Raw genomic sequence first — 23613 nt, 5'->3', positions numbered from 1 at the left:
TATGTTAGAGCACTTCATTCAAGAAGGTAGACTACAGCATTACTGTTTCTTGTAACAGGCAATGTGGTCACCATTGCAATCGTCTGATTATTATCAAGATTTGGCCGAGAGACTCAGTCAGAGTTGAGTCGACTGGTATCCGACATCCAGTCATGATACAAATCAAATTGCCACTTGTGAAATTTGAACCGCGACCTTCCGGACGACACTGAGCCACCCGGACACCAATATCCTATTTTGTCCACCCTGTGAAAAAAAAGGTCACAAAAGCAATTCAAAGTGGGGAATTCGGCGGGTGATAAACTGCATATTAGCAAGGAGTGCGACACAATCCTAAATCAAAGAACGTCCAACAGATAAACCATACGAGATTGTATGAGGCAATTTTATGCTAGCTTTAGTGGACATATAAATACACGCTCCTCCAAGTCCCATTTTGGCAGAATTGGGGAACTTGTTTGGTCAGCTCCTTCGCCTGTGATTTTTAATCCCTAGATTTGCAATTGATTATTGTCTTGCTCAGTTGGACTGGCCACCGAAAGTGATAGGAATATGTACCAATCAGGCGGGTCTGGATTAATTGTTTGGCTGACATTTATTATCATCGAAAACGCTGGACCAACAAACCACCAGAGATGTGGTCAAATGTGGTACCCGTACAGAGGAAGCTTTCTGCAGAACAATGTTAATAAGATGCAGATTCCCATGGAGAAATCTGTGGGTGGAATAGCGAAGGTTAAGCACCTTCACTTGGGTCGTCATTGAAACAAACAATTGGCTACACAGCGGTAGGTAAGGCCGATTAAGAAGACAAAAACAAGCCTATAAGGAAACCTACCGAAGCTTCAAGTTAGTCGTGTAACAAAGCGAAGAAGACTCTTGAAAGCAATCTGCCCAGAAACGAGAACAAGTTTATGGCTTCACCTAAAAGCCGTACGAGGAATTACGTCCACTCATCATTTTACCGTCATTCAAGGGTTGTTCCCTCAACAAAGAAGGGGTCGTAAATTCCACAAGAGATTTTCGGCATAATATTACTTCGCAGTGTCCAAAGAAAACCTACTGGAACTAAGGCTTTCGGCCCGAAAGACAAACCTAACAAATCTTTTAAGTTCGCGGTAATGACAAGGCTGGAGTACGCTACCAAGCTTTACGGAACATGCATTACTAAGAGATCTTCCCAGTATTATTTAAGTAACAGAATTTCTTGTTGGTATCTAAAGCAGGTAAACTTTCAGGCAAGCCATCCTCTTACTGATTCATACATTTTTTAAGCAATTAAAAATGCTTGTGTAAGAGGAATGGAAAAGAGGATAATTTTCCGTAGATTTGGATTTTTTTTGAATGGCGCGGTGAAAGCACAAAACAAAATAGCTAAGGCTAATTATCACCCTTGGTCGGACTTTCCCTTTACAACCATGATTCTGTACATGCAAGTAAACTTGTTTCATCTAGTAAGTATATATGTAACTTTAAACCGAAATGTTGCCTAATAAAAATTTAAGTTTTCATTAATATACACAACCATAAATTCGAAAACCATATTTCTCGAATACGTTGACAACCCTGGTTGCCATGTTTTTATCTGTTTCATTAATCTCCCAATTATCAAATCTATCAAAATGTGGCAAATACTCTCGGCGAGTAGTGTACTCTGCGTCCTCTATCTCGTCATATTCCATCTATCTCATGAGATACTACTCTGTTTACTTTTCAATTACCACCGGCACCGGCCGTACATAAGAAATCGCATGCAACCAAGGCCCCCATGCACATCTGTTTGCATCCGGCGCTATCAAGTGTCACGCCAGTGCCAGCTCCGTATCTCTAGTCAGCACTAATGTCAAGTGAGTCGTGTGTCGCGCGGCCGCCTCAGACGTGATTTATTTTTGTTGTTAGTATTTTTATCGCATCCGAGGAGTGGGTAGCGAGTGGAGATTCTATTTTTTCGTCTGCGTCTTGTTTCTTGGCGTTCCGTTTGCGTGCGTTCCGCGGTGCTTTCGTGGGCTTTGTCGGGCAAATTCTTGCGAAGGTTGAACCCGTGTCGGTCGAGGGACATAGCCAAGTGGTAGCCAGGGCCAGGGCGACGTTGCTGAGAGCGAATTTCGGGGTGGAAAGGTGTTGCTGGTGGCTGTCAACTGCGACCCGACTCGGCCGTGTGAGACAACACTGCGCGGCCACCGCTCGCACGAATGCCAATTGTGTGCCGCTGCTTGTGTTTAATGGTTCTCGTCGTCGTCATTCATTGAGCTCATTATTGGGAGTAGCGGCAAATCGCTCGTTGTCCGTTTGCGTTTCGGTTTACTTACGTTTACTTGGCGTAATCGCATCGTACACAACACAATCGGTATCGCTATTAGATTGTGTTTTTTGCGTTTGACGGCCATTTATAAAATATGGAGCGAAGAGAGTGTGTAATTAATTGGCTTTTAATGAAGATTTTGTGCGGCGTTTGTTATTTGTATTAAAAGTAAAAAGGAGTGTTTAGGACGTTGTAAGATTTGCTTTCCGATTGGTGCGCGGTGCTGATTTCCTCGTCTCACGTTCACACCACGGGCAACCCTTCGTCGAGTCGGTGATTGATTCGTGACGTTTCTTTTGTTTTGCGTGTTTTATTTTTGGATATTTCCTTGACAACATTTCCCTCGTTTGTTATTGAGTTATTCACGTTAAATAATTGTTATTTGTGTTCCCGATAAGATCTTGTTACTCGATTTACACTAGCTAGAGATATCGTGAGTGGCGAATGGTTGTGATAAGGACCGCAGTTATTGCATGAGAAGACACGGAATGAATTACAGCAATAAGTTGCGAATCTCGCTGGTCGCTTCTCGCAACGTTTGTGGAAATCGATAATTAGGCATAGATGAGGTGACGAGGGAGTAGCTCCTTACCAAAGTGGATGATATCAACTGCACTTTCCTGCACACGAGGAGTCGTAGTTTCGTTGTACTTCGACAAGGATTCCTCTAAACTTGAGCTATCCTACACATTACATACTCAGAAGAAAACCGCATCGTTCATCGTGGATTTGTTTCACTTGTTCGACCAACGCCAGATTGGTTCCCGATCCAGACACAATAACCATTCAAATTAGAACGGGCTCGCGGTGTGTGTGCGAATATTAATCGAATTAGTCACTTGATTTGAGATCTAAAAAAGTTGAAGCAGACGAACATCGGCAGCATGCAAAGCGAGAAAAGTGCGGAGTCAGGTCGTCAAGTATCGCCGAAATAGAAGTGAATGCGTGACCAATTTTACATTACATAAAGAGCATAGACAAACAACAACGAAGAAAAACGGTCTCGCCACTCCATCTGCTTCAGTTCAGTGAGAAATTTCCCTTGGAGTTCGTCAGCCGCACTAGCAACTCCGTTTACGGAATATTTTTCCGAATCGTTGATCATCATTACGCCGCGGATCTCCATATCGCCGGCGATATCGCGCGACCTAATGTGCTAGAAAACGAAGAGTGCAGTGCAGTTAACAGACACTCATACTGGTTATGTTCGTTGACCGTTTCATGATCGCTTTGTACGTTCCAACAATCTAAAAAAATTTACTAACGTGAGTGTGCCTTCGCATTATTTCCCTCCGCACTCGCAATCCCTGCACCACAGTCAACATTTCGCTGGTGAAATCATCTTTATTACAATATCTTTCACCATCGTCATCAGCGGCCAGGCAACTACATCATTGCCGTTTCGTTAGAAAGAACTTTGCAGCAAAGTCAGACCAGTATCATCTACATACACACCGACATATTAGCAGCAGCAGAAGCAGTACCCGAGCATCTCCTCCACATCACCATCGGCGGCTCCACCACCTCGCGACCATCACTGGCTTCATCTTTTTCTCCATTCGGAAAGTAACAGCAACGAATTTTTCTCTGATTTCTGGTTTCATGGAAAATGTAGCAGCAGTTCGATAATAATGAGCGCATGCTACTTATATGTAAGTACCCACGGCATTTCCTATCTACTTTTAGAATGCCTTATCAAGGGGATGCGAGTAGCAACTCCAGAGGCGAGCAAATGAACGAATCTCGAGGGTTTGCTATGTAGCCAAGTCACAGGCGAACAGCGGAACCTAAAAATAAAGCGGAAGAAAAAAGAATTTGATACCAATTTCCCAAACTCTCAACAAATTCATTTGACTCGTCCCTCCCGCGCCCGCCATTCTGCAAAATTCACTCGACCTGTGGAAAATTTTTCATATTTTGTTCTGAGCCCGGAACGTCGTTTCCTTCCTTTGCCCATTGTCGCTTCGAGTGGAAATCGATGAAATGAGCGCTGCTTGAAACAATTTGTTGAGTAAGTTTCGGGTGACAAAGCTTGATTTGTTGGCAAGCCGATAGGTCGGTCGATACCGGTGGCTAGAGAGCAGGCAAGGAAGGCCCTAGAAACCGATTTAGCATGGGCAACCTTATGGCCAGAATGATCCAGCTGACTGTACCCGCGGCTCATGTGGAACTTGCCAGCACAATGCGCGTAGCTTTATCGTTATTTCTATATCCACGAAATATGTAATGGCAGCGTTCATCGCTGCATAGATACATGGGTAGCTCATCGAAAAGCGAATAGACGTATTTCCATCCCGGGTGTCGTTTCGTTTCTTATATACACGAATTCTCGGGGTGTCTACTCTCCACTCTTGTGTTTTGTTGTACTTCATTGCGCCGTGTCGGTTTGCCGATTCAGTTTACTCACTCTTTAGTTTTAATATCCCATCCATTTATATATGGATGCATGCACCGTTCCCCGCACGTACATACGTAGCGAACTATACGGACAAAATAATTGTTGTAAATGGATAATGTGTGATTTGCTCGGTGCACAGTGCGCGCAGGCAGGGTGACGGCCACAAAGGCCATCAAAGATTTTCTCTCTCTCTGGGTCTGGTCTTTCAATAATTTCCTACAGTGCAGGCTGCCTGCCCCTGCCTCGATTGCTTCGAATCTTGTGGCATCAAATGAACTTAACTATGAAGTGCAAAACGAACGAAACCGTACTGTACCTTGACTGTTTCCGTTGTGTTGTGTGCAAGTACACCATTTCGGTCTATGGACGTAATTGAGAAACTCCTTACCTGAAGTAACCTGGCCCGACATGGCCTACTCGCTTGCTGCCTACCTTCCAGTTTATCTTAACGTGCTTGCCAAGTGGCATTCAATTGCAATATCACTTTGCCACATTCCTCTCTACATTTATAATGGGCAAATAAAAGTATTTAGACAGTTGTATGGCGATTATATTCTCTTGCTGTACTACCCAATTGCCTATGTACAACTGAATGTGCGATTGTGTTTGTCGTGAAATTTCGTAGGAAGCTGCCACTCATATCGATGCATAGGACGAAAAATAACATCGTCTGCGAGAAAGGATTATATCGATCGATGAAGAAAGTCGGAGTGTACACCTCCATTTGTTTGTCAAGATGAAAAGAGCAGTAGCGCTCAGTCTTCTATCTAAATTCGTCCGCTTGAGAAAAAACAAGACAAAGGAAGCCCCTTGAATGCATTTTAAAAGAAAAGTTCGAAGTACAGTTCGCAGTATAAACTTTGCTCAAGTGGAATATCGCATGAGATTGCAGACATCACCCCGAACTACCTTAAACACCATTCCCTGAGTATTTCCTAAAAAATAAGGGTTTACATTGGATTGTATAAAATTCATCTAGGATTTCCATGGGAGATGAATCAATATTTGTTTCCCAAAGAGGAACAGAAAGGCAGAACAACGAAAAGATACTTTTTTTGCATTAATCCATCCATTAATCAGTTTTCAGAAAAACCTGAAAGAGCCAACGCCCAGAAGCTCCTATTATTGTAGCATTCAAGTTAATTGTTAACATGTTCTTCGTCTAGAACGTATACAACTAGAGCTCCGTTAATTTCAAAGAGAGATGTCATTGCAATGAGGTTTCCTTCTTGTCTTTGTCGACATACGAGGGCGGTCCGATAAGTACTTAGCGTAGAAAAAAAAAGGGAAAATTTTGGAAAAGTGGCGATTTATCTCTCAACATAGTCTTCTCTTAGCTCGATACACTTGACCCAACGATGCTCAAGCTTCTTTAACCCGTCTGAAAAATACGTGGTCTGCAAAGTAGGCCTTTATGGCGGCGTTGACTTCCTCATGCGACTCAAATTTCTGTCCGTCGAGTGATTTTTTCTAATTTGAAAACAAAAAAGTCGCATGGCGACAAACCTGGAAAATATGGTGGATAGGGTAGCAGTTCGTAGCCCACATCGAACAATTTGGCCGTGTTGACGGCGAAAGTGTGAGCCGGTGGGTTGTCATGGTGGAAGAGCACTTTTTTCTTCGCCAAATTGGCTTTTCTTTTCTGCAATTCGGCCTAGTAGAGCACTGTGATCGTTTTGGCCTTCCCCAGGTAGCCGATGGAAAGGCTTTGAAGCACGTTTGCCAGGTGAAGTCGTCCACTATTGCGACTGTTCCTAAGTTTCTGGTGTGTACCAGTGGATCCATGTTTCGTCGACGGTCACTTAACGACGCAGAAACTCCTTCGGATTGTGGTTAAACAGCGTCAAACCCTGATCTGAAGTGGTGTTAGGAATGCGCTTGTTGTCCGGAGCAAAAATTTCTCTTTTGATAGCGGCGCCATCGGGCAGTGAGGCTAAGAGCTTATCGAACCGCCCTCATATTGTAATCAATGAGACAGCGGCAAAAATGGACAAATTTTCTATCAGTCTCCCTGTTTTACTAATTCACTTTCCATCTTACGCATTCTTCTCCAAGCAGTCACTGCTCGATTTCCAACAAATGTAATCCTTGTGCTCGTTCTAGGTTTTGCATTCCGATGACATGGGTGATCAGAATTCGGAAAAGTGCAAGTTAAACAGTGGAACACAAATGTATACTAGTAATATTTGTGCTCTGCTGTTTAAATTGTGCCCTTTGGGAACCTCATCATCTACATTTAGGTCCGTAATTTCCCTACCAAGAAAATACTCTCCTAGCGCAGCAAATTCCTTGCGGACTAAATCTTAACAACGTCATGGTAAAAGACATAGTATTTCTCCCATCACAAATATGCTCACCTGTGAACCCCGGTATGAAAAGGCTGTGATCCAAAAGACCACCATTTCTAAAAAGGCCCTGTCAGAAGATATTGCGAAATCAGTCAGTTGAAGGTTGATCTTTTAACAACTTTCCTGTCTTCATCGATCGTTACGCCCCATCGTATTTAGCGTACTGTGATCCGCTGGGTAAAAAGAAGTCAAGCTTTTTTTTGCAAATGTATTGTTGTATGACTGGATGTCCGATACCAGTACCTGAGTCAGTTCAGGGTAATAATCTCGTGCGAAAGCAATGCTGACCACATTGCCTCCTACAGTGTACTGTAGTGTACGGTTACGGTCTTGAATGAAGTCCTCTAATATAGTTCAAGGCCCTGATCCAATATGGATTGTTGCGCTAACGATTATTATTATTACTTTGAAAGTTATATGAGAACTAATGTATCTCTTTGATAACATATCACACGTATTTAGTGACTGATAATTCAAGCCAATATGTCAAAAGGCAGCTAGCGCCATTGTGGCACCTGCAAGGATGTCGAAGAATGTCGGTGGGAAAACATTGTAGAAGATCGTCGCCCGGCGCTTGCAATGCCCCAGAGAAGAAAACAGGTGAATTCAGTTTATCGGCTGATGGTTTTGAGGGTTTGCAACGTTTTTACGATCACGTCAAACGGCACAGTGTTCGTGGTTGTGCTCATTCTAGCGAATGAAATGATTCTGCTATATCATGCAAGACAAAAGGAGGCGCAGAAGAATGCAGTAATGCGGTAAGGTCAGAGTCGCATGATCTCTGGTAGTGCCGATGGGACGAGTCTTCGAAGGGTTGGTGGACGGGGAGGCCCGTTCCCAGTATTAGGGTATGTTTTGAGCGAAAACGCAGAGAAACCATTACCGCATTACTCGGTTCATCACGCTTTGAATGATTTGCCGAATTGTCCTATATGCATGCTTCCGATGGATGGAACCTGAAGAGTCTAATTTCAGGGATGCTGAGGTCGTAGGAGAATTGGCTTACGGTTTCTTCCGCAATGATAAGAATACAGGAGCTGAGGAAGGAAGTAAGGAGGAGGAAAATTCAGAGGATGAGAATCATGAGTGCCTAAGGGCATATCCATCCCGCAAAGCAACACCTATCGGGTACTCCCGCGTGGCTGGGGCTGGAGAGACCAGGAATGGTTTCTAGTATGTGCGAAATGGTTTCTAGTATGTGCACACGCACTCGCATTCCGACGTTCGCGCAACAAAGGTGGCAGGGACATGTCTTTCTAAAATTTTCAACAAAGAAAAAAACAAATCTATTGGATATACAATACGACCACCATTGGGTGGATAAACGCTTCCCCCAGCTAAAGCAACGCGTCGATTTACTAATCATGAATCTGACTCGGTATGCGATGGTCGTTCGCAAGTCCTGCGTGGCGAAGACGTTAGATGTTAGATTTCTTTTAATTCGGTCTTAAAGAACGATTATTATATCTGAAAATGTTTTAGGATGTCCAAAATTCAATCAAGGTAAAGTCATTGGGACCGCTCCAACTGCTGTTATGGGGCCTTTTAAATTTTCCTCCGCACAATAACGTAGAGGACGAAAATCTTCCTCCTCGTTAGATACAGTTCTGGCCAACGAAGGCAACCTAAACTCCTTCCGGAAATGGGCTTTGGTTCAGCTGTAGATCTTGACATCAGTCCTATACTGGTGCATGGTATGTCTTCGCAAATTACCGATGATCGTACCCAAAGCCGACACCGGGAAATTATTTTCGAACTATGGACAGAGCCACACGGCACACGGACATCAATCTGGTCTATAAAATCATTCATAGAAGGGTGGCCTAACCTACTTAAGCTGGCTCGCCATGTGACACAATGTCTAAGTCATGTGGCGCGTTCATGCCTAGGAGATGCACATTCTGCAATAAAAGACTGAACTATTAATGGAGTAGTGAACTGGCCGGCCTTTGATCAGCTTGCCACCGAGCCTGCCGAACGGCTCAGATGGCGATAGGTAGGATCGACCAGGTAAGGAAGCTCGCCCTCCAGCAGAGCACGGATGAATTTTTTAAGGAGCTCTGCTCGGAGGCAAATATAAACTGCGTATAGAATTGTTATGGGACTACTCAGAAGCCTGTCATCTCTGTGCCCTGGAGATCTGCAGTAGAATAGCTGACAACAAAGCCGGATATTGGACGGAACTCCGAACAGGGCCCTTAAGCTCAGCGTGAAATCCAGACTGAAGATGTTTGCTGAACTGTTCGAAGTGTGTAAATCCTAGGGAGTATGGGTGCCGTAAAGTCAGATCAACCATTGATGCTATCAAATTGGTTATTAGCTTGGCCGAGGAATTTCTCACAATTTCTTGACGAATTGCAAACCCTATGTGATGATTACAGCAAATTATGATTCCGATGCAATCCTATAATTTCACTTCCATAATCGAGAGGCGGCGTTCAATGTTCTTGGTGACTGCCTAGCAATTAGGACCATGGAGAATAGCAAGCCCACATATGCTGCCATAGATTTTGAGTATAACACCTTCGTTGGTAGTCAATTTCAAATGATGCCAGTTTTGAAGTTTTGATTCAGTTTCCCATGGACTAAGATACTATGTCAACCTCCCGGCTTTGGGCTAGTCTCTGCCCGTAGCAGTGATCGTTTCGGTTTCATTTGGGATGGGCGTCAAAAACTTTCCTTTAAGTCATATGGCGTGCCACATTTGAATGAGTTGCTCAATATTAGTCTCCTTCTGAGAAGCGAGGGAACATAATCTACTTGGTGCAGAATTAGGGCGTCAAACAATGGATGTTTCACATGACAGTGTCCATGAGAAGAATGAAAAGGAGTGCCAAAAGCACATATGTTTGATGAAGACGGACAGAAATGCGGAGCGGATGTGAGGTACTTGTCCTACTTCTAACTCCGAGTTTTTCTGGTTTCAGTTTTGCTCAGAATGGGCAAGACCCTTTTCAATGAATTCGATATGGAACGGAATTGTTAGTTTCATAAAATATCGGGTTAAATATATTTGAGGTAAAGATTCATAAATGCCAAGAAATTCCTAAAACTTCAAAATGGATTTCAAAGCCGGTGACATTGGTTAATGTATTTTGAGGTTGACTTTATCTTCTTAATATCCAAACAATATAAAGCTAAGGCAGGCCTACCCTTGGCGTCTAATGCATCTGATCACTGGATGGACCAGTTTGATTATGGATTCGATGTGGGGGTCCGCGTTTGATAACAATATGAATGTCTTTTCTTGCTTCGAAACTATTATGAACAACTAAGATTATCATTCGCAAACGCAATCGTATCATTCATCTCACACTGGGAACATGGGCGTGATATACAAACCCATCAATTCCCTGAACATTTCAAATATTCAGCAAATCCGTCGCATGATATTTTTTCGGAATTTGAGGCCACACTAAGAGGTCAATAGTCTGTGAATTTTCGATGCTGTAGAAAACCTGATTTCCCGCAATGCTTAAAATAACGCATGATAATTCTGTAACATCCGCACAATAAGCCTGGGATCCACTACCATAATTATCTCCAAAAAGCCTCCAATGCGTAAGAAACAACCAATCTCTCAATTAATTTCACTTCAAATCCAAACACTCCAGTGATACTCCTCGCTTCACGTGGAAAAAAAAGTATCTAATGTGCTGTATCTATTTTCGGACCATGGACCTCGACATAAACTTTTTTTCTGACAAGATCATCCAAACAATAATAGGAATATTGGCGAAAGATCATCCAAAAAAAACCTAATGGAATGATCAGAAAAATAATGTTCAGTTACTTACGAACGAAGTATCATAGTAACCAAGATACTATCTCACAGCACCGCTTGAGGAACAGAAAGGTCATCAAAACGTTACCACAAGCCCAGGCGATTCGCCAGATTTGAACTTTGGTTGAACTTCATCTCTTTCTTTGACGAGTGGAATAGAAAATTCCACAGTCGAGTGATAACGTGTTACAGCAAGACACGATTAAATGGGTTGAATCAAAAGATACAATTCCATCCATGTTGGTGGCTCCACCGTATTGAATGCGAGAATAGTTTGAATTATTCAATTTTTCGAAAAGCAATTTCCACCACGGAAAATGAAAATGGTCGCCACAGCACCAATCATTGCGAAAGTGTATGTTCATAAAAAATATGAAATCTACAACTTTACCTTGCTCTACGGTATTCAAGTGAAGATACTATATCAGGAACAGGGTTGACTAAGAGTGTAACATATGTCCGTAAATATTTTGTGAGACAGGGGTGGGAACGTGGCGTTTTATTAATCCTCGCTGCTTCTCGTAGCAAGGGACTGGCACAGATGCATCCGCAGGCACTATTTAAGTTTGTATTTTTGTATTTTTATATGAGGCGAAGGTAATGGACATGGAACGATTATCCAACTGAAACAGAATCGAGAGCTTGAGCTCCATTGTTTTGTACATCCATCTGTATCGACTGCTGATGCTAACTATGTGAACGAGCCAAGATATATAGTAGATCACATGAATTTTTTTCATTGTCTTCTTCCATTCTCATGGTGTTTTTTGTGTTTTGTCTGAATCGTTTTGCTGAGCTGACAACGATCTCGTATCGCTACACTATTAATCCGTCGTTGCCAATTTATACCTACTTTCAATTTAATCTACTGCGCCACAATTGCTGTATATAATAACCTGGCGTACATAATGTGAGTCTTGACTACGGTTTCGATTGTGCTTCGAGATCCCTCTACACTTTGGACCTTGAGCCGAGTCGTCGACGTTGTCATTTGTCTAAAATGTTATTTAATTTATGGAAAATTTAGGTGAAGAAAAAAAACACAAATGTGTCGTCTTTCTCCCCGTATATACTTATCCATGGGAAGCATCAATATGCACATGTATGTAGGCACGCTGGTATATAGTTGCCATGTTATCAGGGACCCCACGAAAAATTCAATTCTTATCATGTACACAAAAATATAAATAACAAATAACACAACACAGATGGGGAGTGGAAGACAAACAACCGCACTAGAAGTTATTTTTATTTCAAGTATTTCAATGGCGGTTTGAACTTAAATAGAGAGAAGTGAAGGTGCTTACGTCAGCTTAATTAAATGTCACATGATAAACATGAAATTCAGTCAGATTGTATCTCAATACATTCTTTGGAGATATTTCGGTTTTCTTTGTTCTCTGATCAAACTTTGGATCACGTAGCCTTTGGTTTACGGGCGGAATGATTTTTTTGGATGAATTGGAGTTGACCACTAAAGGGTTCAGACAATTAGAATAGTTATAACTTGAAATCTTAACGGGTACAAATTGAAGTTAGTCCTCCATCTGACCGGATGAAAATTTAACTTCCATCTCAGCCCTTATGTACAAGAAAGCTCTATCCTACTTTACACAAGCCAACATCTATTTTCCCCATATTAAAAACGAGGATCACGTAATAAGAAGCATCTGATCATTCTGTTTAATATATGCATACAAAATAGGACTTTGCTCTCAGTCAATTACAACTTAAATCCTCCTATATGACCAGATAGTTCGTTGTTTTGTAAGGAATCTCAGTCATGTCCCAATGATCTTTCAAATTCAATTTTTTTCTCTGTAGGAAACTATCAAGGGACCGGAAAGACTGGTAGTCTGACCGCGCAAGCTTCTGAAATTTTCCCTCCCTCTCGCTTGTCAGTAACAGTAAGGATCAGAATCAATAGTTTCAAAAGGTTGGAGAAGCTCACACACAATAGAATATACGCTGCTTGCTCAACAATCCAATCATCCATCAATGTTTCCACTCAACGTTGTCTTAAATCATTCATTTTCTATCTCCAGGGACAATTCGTTTTAAAATTTGAAAGATACTGGTGAACCAACGAATCCATCACCGCGTTAAGCTAGATACAGAGTTCAAGCTGTAATTATTAAAATTACAACGAGTTTCGGGAATAAAAAAAGGACATTCTTCAATAGTTCTCCATATTTCGTATCCAGACGTTGTGAAACACGACAGTCATGACTAGCCAAAATTATGAACTTAATAAAAAAGACTTCTTTTACTTGTCTTCCACTCTATTTACAAACATTCCTTTCTGGGAATACTCCAGAATGCTCAACCGATCAGCGAAGAGAATGCGTAAATGCCTAATCTCGCTTAGGAATTATCGTTCTTACAATTTGTGTTTCACCAATAAATAAGTCCGGTCGGGTGCTTGTACCCTGATAGAAACTCAAGTTACCTTTTTATGGCTGATGGGATTCAAAGCCACCCTGCCATGACTCCCATTTAGTCATTAGCAGTAGTATAAACATTTATTTTATTGGTGCTAACGTAAGGAAAAAAATGTGTGATCGGCCATCGCTCAAATCTAGGCTTTCATACAGTTAAGCCCTTGAGTGTTTAACGTAGGTATCTGTCGTGGAGACTTAATCCTACGGTCCTCTTCAGACACGGATTGATTTTGTGACTACAATCAGAGCCCCGCTGAGACAAGCAACAACGGTACCAGTCTATACCAAGTGCATGGCTTGGCATTCATACTGGTGGATGCAAGAATTACCTAAATCTCTACCGAACTAAGGAGTACGGCACCCGTGTTGAAACGCAACACCACGCCGAGGCCCGAAGGTCTCTTCTCGCTTGAGCACAATCACGACCATCATGAAACTCCCACTAGAGGGGCCAACCGCAAACAACCGAGCTGTACTCACATACAACGGAAGTTCACCCGAAGTATGGAAGTCCAGGGGCTATCCCGGTTCCCATGGTGCCAGTATATCCCTGGTAACTTTCGTGACCAATTTGCCACTTCAGATGAGTCCCCGTGCAGACTCGGGTCTGATCGCCCTAATTAGGCCTTTGGAGCATTTGCCTACTGCACCACGGCCGGCAAACCAAAGTGACTACAGCGTCTCCCGGTGCCACCACTATGGAGGTTCTCCTCGGCCACTTGGTTTTGGTTTGGCCAACAGGGTTGCCGCCCCGTCTTCTTCACCGCCACCTCTGAGCACCAGACTTTCATACAAATAAACATCAGTCAATGGATTTCTCTCGTACAATTTTCAAAAATTGGGGACCAATTAGGCAGTGCCATGGCTAGCGTAAGTTTTGCCGTTGAACCCCGGCTGCGGCCATGGATGTTTGTGATTATTTAAAGGAAATAAATATTACAATAAACTTACTGAGAAGCTCATTCAGATGTTTTTGTTTAACCTCTGGTAGCTGAAGTAGCCAACAAACACTTTTCATAAAGTCAAGTTTAGGTACGATGAGGGTTAGCATTTCAGCGCTATTACAAAAAAGAAAGCAGATATGGATGGCTAGGTTGTAATGGACTGAAGAATCGGCCGCGAGAGAGCAATCTGGTGCATCAAACTCCACTATAACCCAAAATGTTGTATCTAAAAGCAGGTTCATTCATTGACAAAATCACTCTGCTATGTCTTCGGGCCAATTCCGAACGTTTTTCAATTAATGCGTGGTCTAAATCAATCATTTGTTGTTCAAGAGTTCATAGTTAAAAGAAGAAGTGGAGTGTTTTCGGAAAGTTCTGGGACCAACTGAAACGTATTGCCAAAAACCTACAACGATCGTTATTCATAACAACCGTAAAACTTCCTTGCAAACTTATACTCCGTTGTCTTCCCGTAGCTTCCGACTATCTGAAAAGCAGCGGTTACTAGTTTATCAGACTTAATAGTGTGTAAATGAGGAGCCTACAGCAGCAGGACAGCACTAAGTCGAACAGCAAGTGCATGACCAGGTAGGATTCCAACTCGGTGCAATGAAGAAAGGTTGAGGTTCAACCAGCTTGGCCCTCGCACGATCAAGAGATCTCTGTTCATACAAAACTATTTCCTAGCATAAGGATTTTTGTTAGGACTTGACACATGAATAACCGAGAAAATTCGGTTCTGGCAGCAGGATGAATGCGCCGTCACCTCTACCAAACCTTTTGCGCAAAGTGGTTTCACATTTAAGTTATATAGTTGTAATGCTGTAAAAATCTAGTTTTTCTTTTGTAGCTGCTTTTGTAACAATAATGTCTCAATATAAATTATTATTATTATAACTCGCCAAATACGATTACAAAGCAGTCGAGAGAATACGAAGAATGATATAGCTTGTTATTTTGTGCCTACTTCTATTTTTCGTCCTTACTCGATTTCGTATTTTCCGATTCTTTGGGATACACATCTATTGAAATCCAATTAATTATCCGCAAGAAGTTTTCGGATTATACTGCTTGCTTGCCACGTTTTTTGTTCTTATAAATTTTCAGGAAGTTTTATAAAAAAAGATACATGGCCCTTAGTACACTTACTGAAATACTTACACTCATATCGCGAATGTACATATGTAACTAAGAAAACGAGCTCGTTACCGTGTCTCACCCCAAAAAGTCACCCTATAAAATATTCAATTCATCTTATATAAGGACCACTCAATTTTCACACAAAGAAAGGAAATTTTCTACAAACCAGAAAATATCTACACACCCAAAACATGATAAAAAATATCCTCGGAAATTTCCTGCACATTTAAAGTTCCAACTTGGAAAACTGAAAGAGCTACAAAAACTTTCAATGAAACTGGAGAAGGAGCATCTTAAAGAGAAACACCCGAGCAACCTATCCTGAAAATATAGAACAACCCGAACACGCGCATATATATATATATATAGATCCAGTGATAGAATTATACATCTAAATACGAATCATTTGCAAGAGAAAGAAACAACATTATATATCCTTCATGCCTCTATAGAATTTTTCCCATAGGGATTTGTGGGTGGCAGCGCGATGGCCTGGCCAAGGATATTGGGTGGTTGGTCTGTTGATGCGACAACCGACATGAGATGGCAAAAGAATGACTATAGGAAATGTATAAGTGATCCTATCTCACTCGTAATGTTGGTGTATTTTCTTTTTTTTGCTGGTCGTACCTTTGCCTGGCTCGTGCGGAATCCTTGCCAGAAAATTGAAGTGAAATGGTAGCATAGAATGGAAACAAGGAAAATAAGTGATAGCCAACGGGAGTCGGACTCGGCGGATCCAGTTATACGTTTGAATGCATGTACAGAAATGTATACATTCATATTCTGGCGGAAATTGTTGTAAAATTCTTGGAAAATCGATATCAAGAGGAAAGTTTCTCACTTCGACGTATCAACAAATTTAAATTTTCCATGGGAATGAATGCCTTTTTTCACGAATATGGGGAGAAGGGCATCAAAAGTGAAGACATTATTGTGTTAGTGATATTTGAGTCATACTACATACTAAGAGTTACCTTTTTTCCCTTTTTGCAAACCTTTGATATTGGATATCCTTTACATTTCACGTCTACTTTTTATTTGCCTCTGACAAGCTCGATATTGTGCTTCGTTTTTCACTCTCCATACAAATTTTTACTAACCATTTTTCATTTCTTTTCAGGTAAGTTCTTAGTGGAATTATCTTTCGGAATATAAGTCTTTTCTATGCTAATGGGAAACACTATTTGATTTCTAAAAGTAGTTTTTTTGCTTTATGAGTAGATTTAAGTTACGACTTACTTCCTCGGTCTAAAAAACCAAGAGCTTTCCCAACATTACATAATAATCTCTTTAAATTAAATAGCCTTAATGTCCAACTGTTGTTTATAAACAGGAATATTTACTACGACTTAGTGAGAGTGGCCTGGATACCTTTTGCTGCAGCAATTTTCACACTTTCAGTAATAATCTTACTCAGAACAAATTAATCATGCATTTCACCTCATACCTAGGTTTCTCCTTTTTGCAGAGAATGTTTGCGACACATCTGTCCAACGAAATTTTTTAGAATATAATTTGCTTTCAAAGGAACTTGAATTTCCAACAGATCTCCTTTGTTACGGCAATTTTATGAAGCTCAGTAAATATTTTGTCAACTCAAGTAAATTGACAATTATCTTTTCTTTGAACTCGTCAGGATTCTAGTATCCTTTCTTCATCTCTCGTTACTACCCTTTGGATGATTTGGTTTCCGGCCACTGAGTAAATCTTTTAGTTGATTATGTGACAGGCATATTTAACCCCTGTAAAGATTGCTTCTTCTTAAATATGAGAATATGCATATTATTAATTACTTCATCCCATGTAGATCATGATGTAAAGATGCAATTTTTTGATATTAGAATTCTAAATTTAAAAAAAACTGTGACTATTTTTACAGAAGTTGAATACGTCGTGAATTGACATTCCTATATTAAGTCGGCCATTCGCGATCCGGCAAGTTAGACGTCATCATCTGTTCAACTTTGGCGGTGAAAGGCATTGGGATGCAAAGTTACGATATTTTTATATCTGAGCAAAAATGTTTACCAGCGATAAAGATACGCATAAAATTCTCGCACACTGCCTAAACCGCCTGTACGGCGACAATTGATGTATCGGCTAGTCTAAACCGACACGTTCTGGTCGCCGGTTAACTACGAACAGTTCAGACGTTTCAGGTCGGCCTGATTGTGGATGGCGGGAGTCCTAAGTCCAGAGAAAACTGTTTACAAGCCCCATCAAATTGAAGAAACCTTACCCAAATTCACCGCTTACGAACTTAACAAAAAATAAGAATTTTAATTCAAGCTCAAGCCTGCAAATGTTCAAATGTCGCCCTGCTACATGCAACTTTTCGTCATCATAAAACGAGAAGCCTATATAACGATGAAGTCTATGAGCGATACCACGACCGTCTGTTTGTGGACAAAATCCGGCTCAATAGGTTGCGCTGAACGGTTCACTTAATCCGTATGGGTGAGGGTAATCCAGCCCGAAAAGTCTGTAAGGGTCTATATCTATAGTATAAAAAGAAGCCGTGGCAAACCCTGCCAGAGCTAGTGTGATGGAGTAGGCTAGGATGCCAGAAAGCTATTAAAAAAAGCTCGGTGCAAAACCAGTATGTCTAGAACTCCTTATTATAGCAGGTCTAGACCGGATACCGGTTGTTGCACCGTTGATGATGATGAAAGTTGAGAAAATTACCTTGTGGTAAGGGGAATTCGGACGGAGTGAAATGTTTGAAAAAGTGGAAGTTGGTTTCCATTGACAGCTATAGTGAATAACGCAGAGTTTACTAACCCAACTCATTGCACTTCTGCTTAGTGGATAATCAAATGGACAGTCAAGCATTGACGCAACGAAGGGTTGATCGTTTCCTGTTAAAGTTTTATGCTCTCATTAATTTCACTACACCAGGAAGCTGTGCGATAGATGTGGCCAGCTACACATCACCACATTTACTTTGTCATACGTCACAACTCGGTTCAGAAAAGGGTGCCTTTTTTGGTAAGAGATTCGCAGATTCCGCTTTAAACGGAAGATTTATTTGATACTTGTTTAGTTCGTCTGGCATTCAGTTGTAGAACTTTTTCGACTTAGTTACTAGCAAATAATCGGAAACCGTTCAGCTCAGAAGCAAGGTTCCCAAAAGTTGTACGTATATTCACTTTGATGAAGTGGTTTTTAGTTTTTCCGTCAATAATGGTAGGTTTTTGTGCATAACCCCGCTTCATCTTAATTTTGAAATTTCTGAAATAAACGTTTAGCAATGGGATTACTTGCCCCTTTGTTGGATAAACTGTCGCGGTTTAGAGCAATTTCTACTGCTTTTCGTCCCATTTTAAATACGTGCAAAGATTTCGCTAAAAATGTTCTCGTTTCCCATATTTTTAGTTAATCTCCCAGAAATAACTACGATAGTAGAACTGAGGAGAAGCACCTAACTCTGAATCATGCAATACAGAATCTTTTGTTAAAGATAGAACTGACGAGCTCGCAAAATATCTGACTTTGACAACAGAAGATTTTTTTTATCAAAGTGTATTTAACTCATCTGTATTTAATTTCAGCTCCCAATGTGTCATCTAGTATCATAGTCAACGTTTGGAATATCTTTTATTAGGCCAGCTTCTCAGATTTCTCTTGGCTAAATGTTTCTTTCATTTTGGTATTGTAATGTATTTCATGATCTCTCACTGAAAAATGAAACAAACTGGTCCCACCTTCAAAAATAACTGTAATAAGAATTTTCATCAAACCACGAATCTTAAATACACCTTTTCAAAGAAGTCAATGTTCTTCTGATGAAGCTTATTTGATAAAATTACGAAAATAGGATTGTTGCACGTTTCATCGCCTTAATAAAATTATATTGTAAGTGCGTTGGAGTTTCAAGCGTCAGCCATATTCCATTGATATCGTTTTTTTAACGAAGAACTGCAATTAGAAATTTGTTTGTTTGATCCTTCTACTCTTTAGATTTTCAATGTAGCTCGGTCTATCCTGTAGAATTCTTTTATACTCTCAAAAAGGGAGGATACTTTCACTTCGAGCAGAGCCCAAATCTATTTAAGAATTTTTCCTGGAAAGTTTTTTTTGACAGGATTCCCTAGAAAAGTGTCCGACCTCGTATTTTAACTTCTAAATTATGCAGGTATTTGGTGAAGATTAGTCAAATGAAATTTAGGGCAAGGGAAAAGAGCTTACTTTCGAGTCGATAAAATGTTTTGTCCGAAACAATATAATAGGAATCATGATTTAGTGATAATGTATTTCGTTGGAAATGGGTTCAACTTAAGTCTCAACCTGAATTTCTACTGCTTTCCTTATATAATTTGGTCGAAGTCTCGAATGACTTGAATGAATCACAGAGCCTAACACGAGCTTGCTGATTATCCTTAGGGATCAGAGTTTATAAGGCAAATGCCCTCCGAGCTCCTTCTAAAGACAATCTCATTTTAGAGTTTACGAACGAAAAGATCCTGAATCCTCAGTAATTCTAAAAGATTTTTACAGTAACCTATCAATTTTGTAAATTCATGATATAGTTGCCTAATTCAAAGTTGAGCTGATGCGTCAATGACCTCCCGCATCGAACGGTCACGACACCTTTTAGTTCTATCTCACTTCAAATAAGAGTTGTGACTGGTATATCTAGGTTTGAGATTTACAATTATAGTATAACAAAGCCATATGAAGAAGCAAACGTATTATGATAGTATATTGCTCCCTGTTTTTAGATTTTATCATTCATAAAGAATTCGTAGACATATGAGTTGCTTTCTTTTGGATACCAGTGAATTCGGAAGGATATTAAAGGTATATACTATAGAAATATATGAAAATTGCTTTGATCAACCTTTATTTTTGTAAATAAGCCAATCCAAGATTTATTTGATTTCCCAACCTCGGAACTTTATTTATTTTTCCAATCTTTTCCACTTATTTTCTATAGTTGGAGGCAGCGAATGGCGAGGTAGTACCTGCTTTGCCTGTTTGATTGAAATTATTAGTATTGGCTTTGGAGAGAATTCGTGGAAAACACCCAGAAGTAATACAAATACTGGGGAATCATGAAAGCAAAGTATTTAAAAGAAAATTCTTGAAAAATGACCAGTCTTCCTTGTTAAGCTTTCAAACAAAGGATTTTTCCTCGTGTCATTTTAAAACATGTTCGCCAAAGGCTAAAAACCTGCCATCATGGCATCCACCCAACAGAGTATATAATATTCTAAGCCTTTTCTCAATGTGTACATAGCATATTCTATAAATCTCCTCTATCTGCTTGAGAAAAAAGGGGTCTCTGTGCGCCGCGCAAGAACGCATTATTGTCAAAGACGAGAACAACACATTAAGGCTATTGCCGCATCTCCAAAGTAAAAGAACCACCAACAAAAATGACGGTAATGAAACGGAAGAAAAAAAATACAACATCGCACACTATACTGACAAAATCAATATCTTCCTTCCAAGTGTTGCCTCCTCCACCTTTTTCCTACACTTCCCATTCTCCCACGACTCTTTCCACATTGTCGTGTAATGTACATACAAAAAGCATTAAAGTGAGGAAAACTGGAGCAACAAAGGATTCATCAGTCGCTGCCGCCGCGTTGGTTGTCGTCGTCATCTGCTGTACTCATCCCAACCCGAAAAGATTCCTTCTCACTCTTTGCTGGACAAACATAGGCGGCAGGAAGATGGGAACAATTTATACATAGAATGCGAAGATTTGTAGGAGTACGGCGAGAGTATTAACCTCCAAAGTCCACACCTCACTCTAGGCTCCTCTATCTGCTACTTTCGAGATTTGCGACCAGCCGAACCCACACGCTTCCATATAATATTCCGGCTGAACTGGAGCCACAAGACTGGAGTTTGGAAAAGTGGCAAGGTCCGATATTGAAATAAAAGGCCTAGGATGACGTAGAAAAACTCACGACCCAATCCCGGGGTTGCTATCGGGGCTGTAAGCTTTCTGTATCCTGAAAATCAAATTCCAGCACTTTTTGCATAGCGTACGTGCAGGAAAACAACGAACTCTGGGCACAGCCCATTGCCATTTGACATCCAAGTGGGTTACTTATTTCTGACGGAAAGTATTCCGGAGCTGGCCTTCATGGCAATGAAATTAGTGTGCGTGGTGGAAGGACGTAATAACTATGAATCATTTGCGTCTGATAAGGTCATCGCCAGCCCACTGTATTTATCAGATGATACTTTTCGTATGGAAACTTGTCTCAATTTTCACCTATCATATCCAACTGGGATTGCACACATTCTACTTGCTAACCGTCGAAATGCTACAGGGTGGCCTGGGATGGCGAGCATAGCGAAAAGGCAAGAAGTTACACTAAACCAGAGCCCACCTTGTTAGTTACGCCCGGTCTGGTGGATAAGCTCCACAGAACTCCATTCCAATTCTATGTATGTACGAGTATGTACTTTCAGGTCAGCTATAATGTATTCACAGCTTACTCTCGGTTTGTCGCAGTCTACTTCTTTGTCAGAAAAAAAAATATACAGACTTGTGTACATACATACATATTTATTGCTTTTATGCCTCTTTCTGTATAAATCTTGCTCCTCTCCTCGTGAGCACTGCTTCATATATGACCATTAAATGCTACGGGAAAAATTGATTAAAACCGCCAACATGGCGTCGGATTTGAGTTGAAAACTACAAAAATACCAAACAAATGGTAAAAGATACACTCGCTATATTGTGTTTTAGATGAAGTGGAATGGCGATTTTCGTGATATGCGCTTTTCTCTTCATAGTTTGACTCTGGATGATGTCTTCGTACTTTTAAAGTTTTGTTGTAAATTGAAATTGATTTTCTCGATGATAATGTCGATGCTTGGATCGCATATTAGAAAAGTTGGATTTTATTGCAGCCTTGGTAGATAGTATCGAATTGGTACTAAAACACACTTTGTTGAAAACAGTAGAACACAAACGCTCTATGTTACTTGCAGATATCATTCTTTGGAGTTGATTATCGATTGATAGAAACAAATTATCAACCTATTTCGGAGTAGGAGATCTTTTACCAAATTTGATTCAACCAACATTGTTTATGCTTTCTTAGTAAGTTTAATAATAATCGTTGGCACAACAATCCATATTGGATCAGGACCTTGAAGTGTGTTAGAGCACTTCATTCAAGACCGTAACGGTACACTACAGAGCACTGTAGGAGGCAATGTGGTCAGCATTACGCTCGCCCGAGATTATTACCCCGATTTGACTCAGGTACTCATTCACAGCTGAGTCGACTGGTATCCGACGTCAAATCACGATACAAATCCCACTGCCGCCAGCGAGATTTGAACCGCGACCTTCCGTACGACAGCCTTATGCTCTAACCACTCAGCTATCCGGACACTAAGTTTGCCTTTGTTAAAAATTGATTTAATCAAACTATTCCTGTCTATCATTTGTGGAGTAAAGGCTCATAACTTTCTGCACCTCTAATCCTGTTTCGCCCTTTCCTATTACAGGTAACTGATTGACCTGTTGATACCATGCATATAAGATAATAAAAAACGCTCTAAGTCTAGTTTAGCCAAAAATTCTTCGGCGGATTCTTCTCTCGAACGCGGCCAATAGTTCACAATTCTTCTTGCTAAGAACCGAAGTCTCCGAGGAATATATGAGGACTGGCAAGATCGTTGTCATGTACAGTAAGCGCTTTGACCCTGAGACGTTTCGAGCGGAACAGTTTTTGTAAACTGAAATAGGCTCTGTTGGCTGACAACAACCGTACGCGGATTTGCTCATCGTAGCTGTTATCGATTATGATTTTCGACCCTAGATAGGAGAAATTATCAACGGTCTCAAAGTTGTAGTCTCCTGTCTTTATTCTTCCCGTTTGACCAGTGCGATTTGATGTTGTTGGTTGGTTGGTTTTCGGTGCTCACGTTGCCACGTTCCGGCCTAGCAAGATAGCGAAGAATATCTTATAGATGGTACTCAGCAACTTGATACCTCTATAATTGCTACACTGTATGATATCTCCCTTTTTATGTATGAGACAGATAATGCCTCGTTGCCAATCGCCAGGCATTGATTCGCTGTCCCATACCTTGAGCACAAGTTGATGAATTAAAACTGCCCAAGGAAAAAAGGCTAGGGTTTAGCACTAAATGAAAATTCGAATTCGAATATGCATTGAATTAGCCAGAGATAATGTTTTCGTGAAAAGGTCTCTCCGTTAGAGAGACTGTTCTCCTTTGTTTGAATCTATAGACAAGTACGAGGTAAGCTCCTGT

The 23613-nt window shown here is 40.8% G+C and overlaps 1 protein-coding gene across 5 annotated transcripts in view; it reads left to right on the top strand.

The window, feature by feature from the left end:
* The window catches only part of LOC119658227 (serine/threonine-protein kinase tousled-like 2), a 197704-nt gene that overhangs the window by 117908 nt on the left and 56183 nt on the right, over nt 1–23613 (top strand). Inside the window, exon 1 of one of the 5 annotated variants that reach the window (XM_038065497.1) lies at nt 1897–3954. The exons of the other annotated variants lie outside the window; for them this stretch is intronic. Within the exon in view, the coding sequence (XP_037921425.1) occupies nt 3934–3954 (21 nt within the window). The 5' untranslated portion in view covers nt 1897–3933. Of the gene's footprint in view, nt 1–1896; nt 3955–23613 lie in introns of those variants that run through there. 5 annotated transcript variants of the gene reach the window in all.

The sequence above is a fragment of the Hermetia illucens genome, chromosome 5 (genome assembly GCF_905115235.1).
Source record: "Hermetia illucens chromosome 5, iHerIll2.2.curated.20191125, whole genome shotgun sequence".
Taxonomy (NCBI): Eukaryota; Metazoa; Arthropoda; class Insecta; order Diptera; family Stratiomyidae; genus Hermetia; species Hermetia illucens.
The sequence above is the reverse complement of the archived record's forward strand: the minus strand, read 5'-3'. Positions and strand labels throughout refer to the sequence as shown.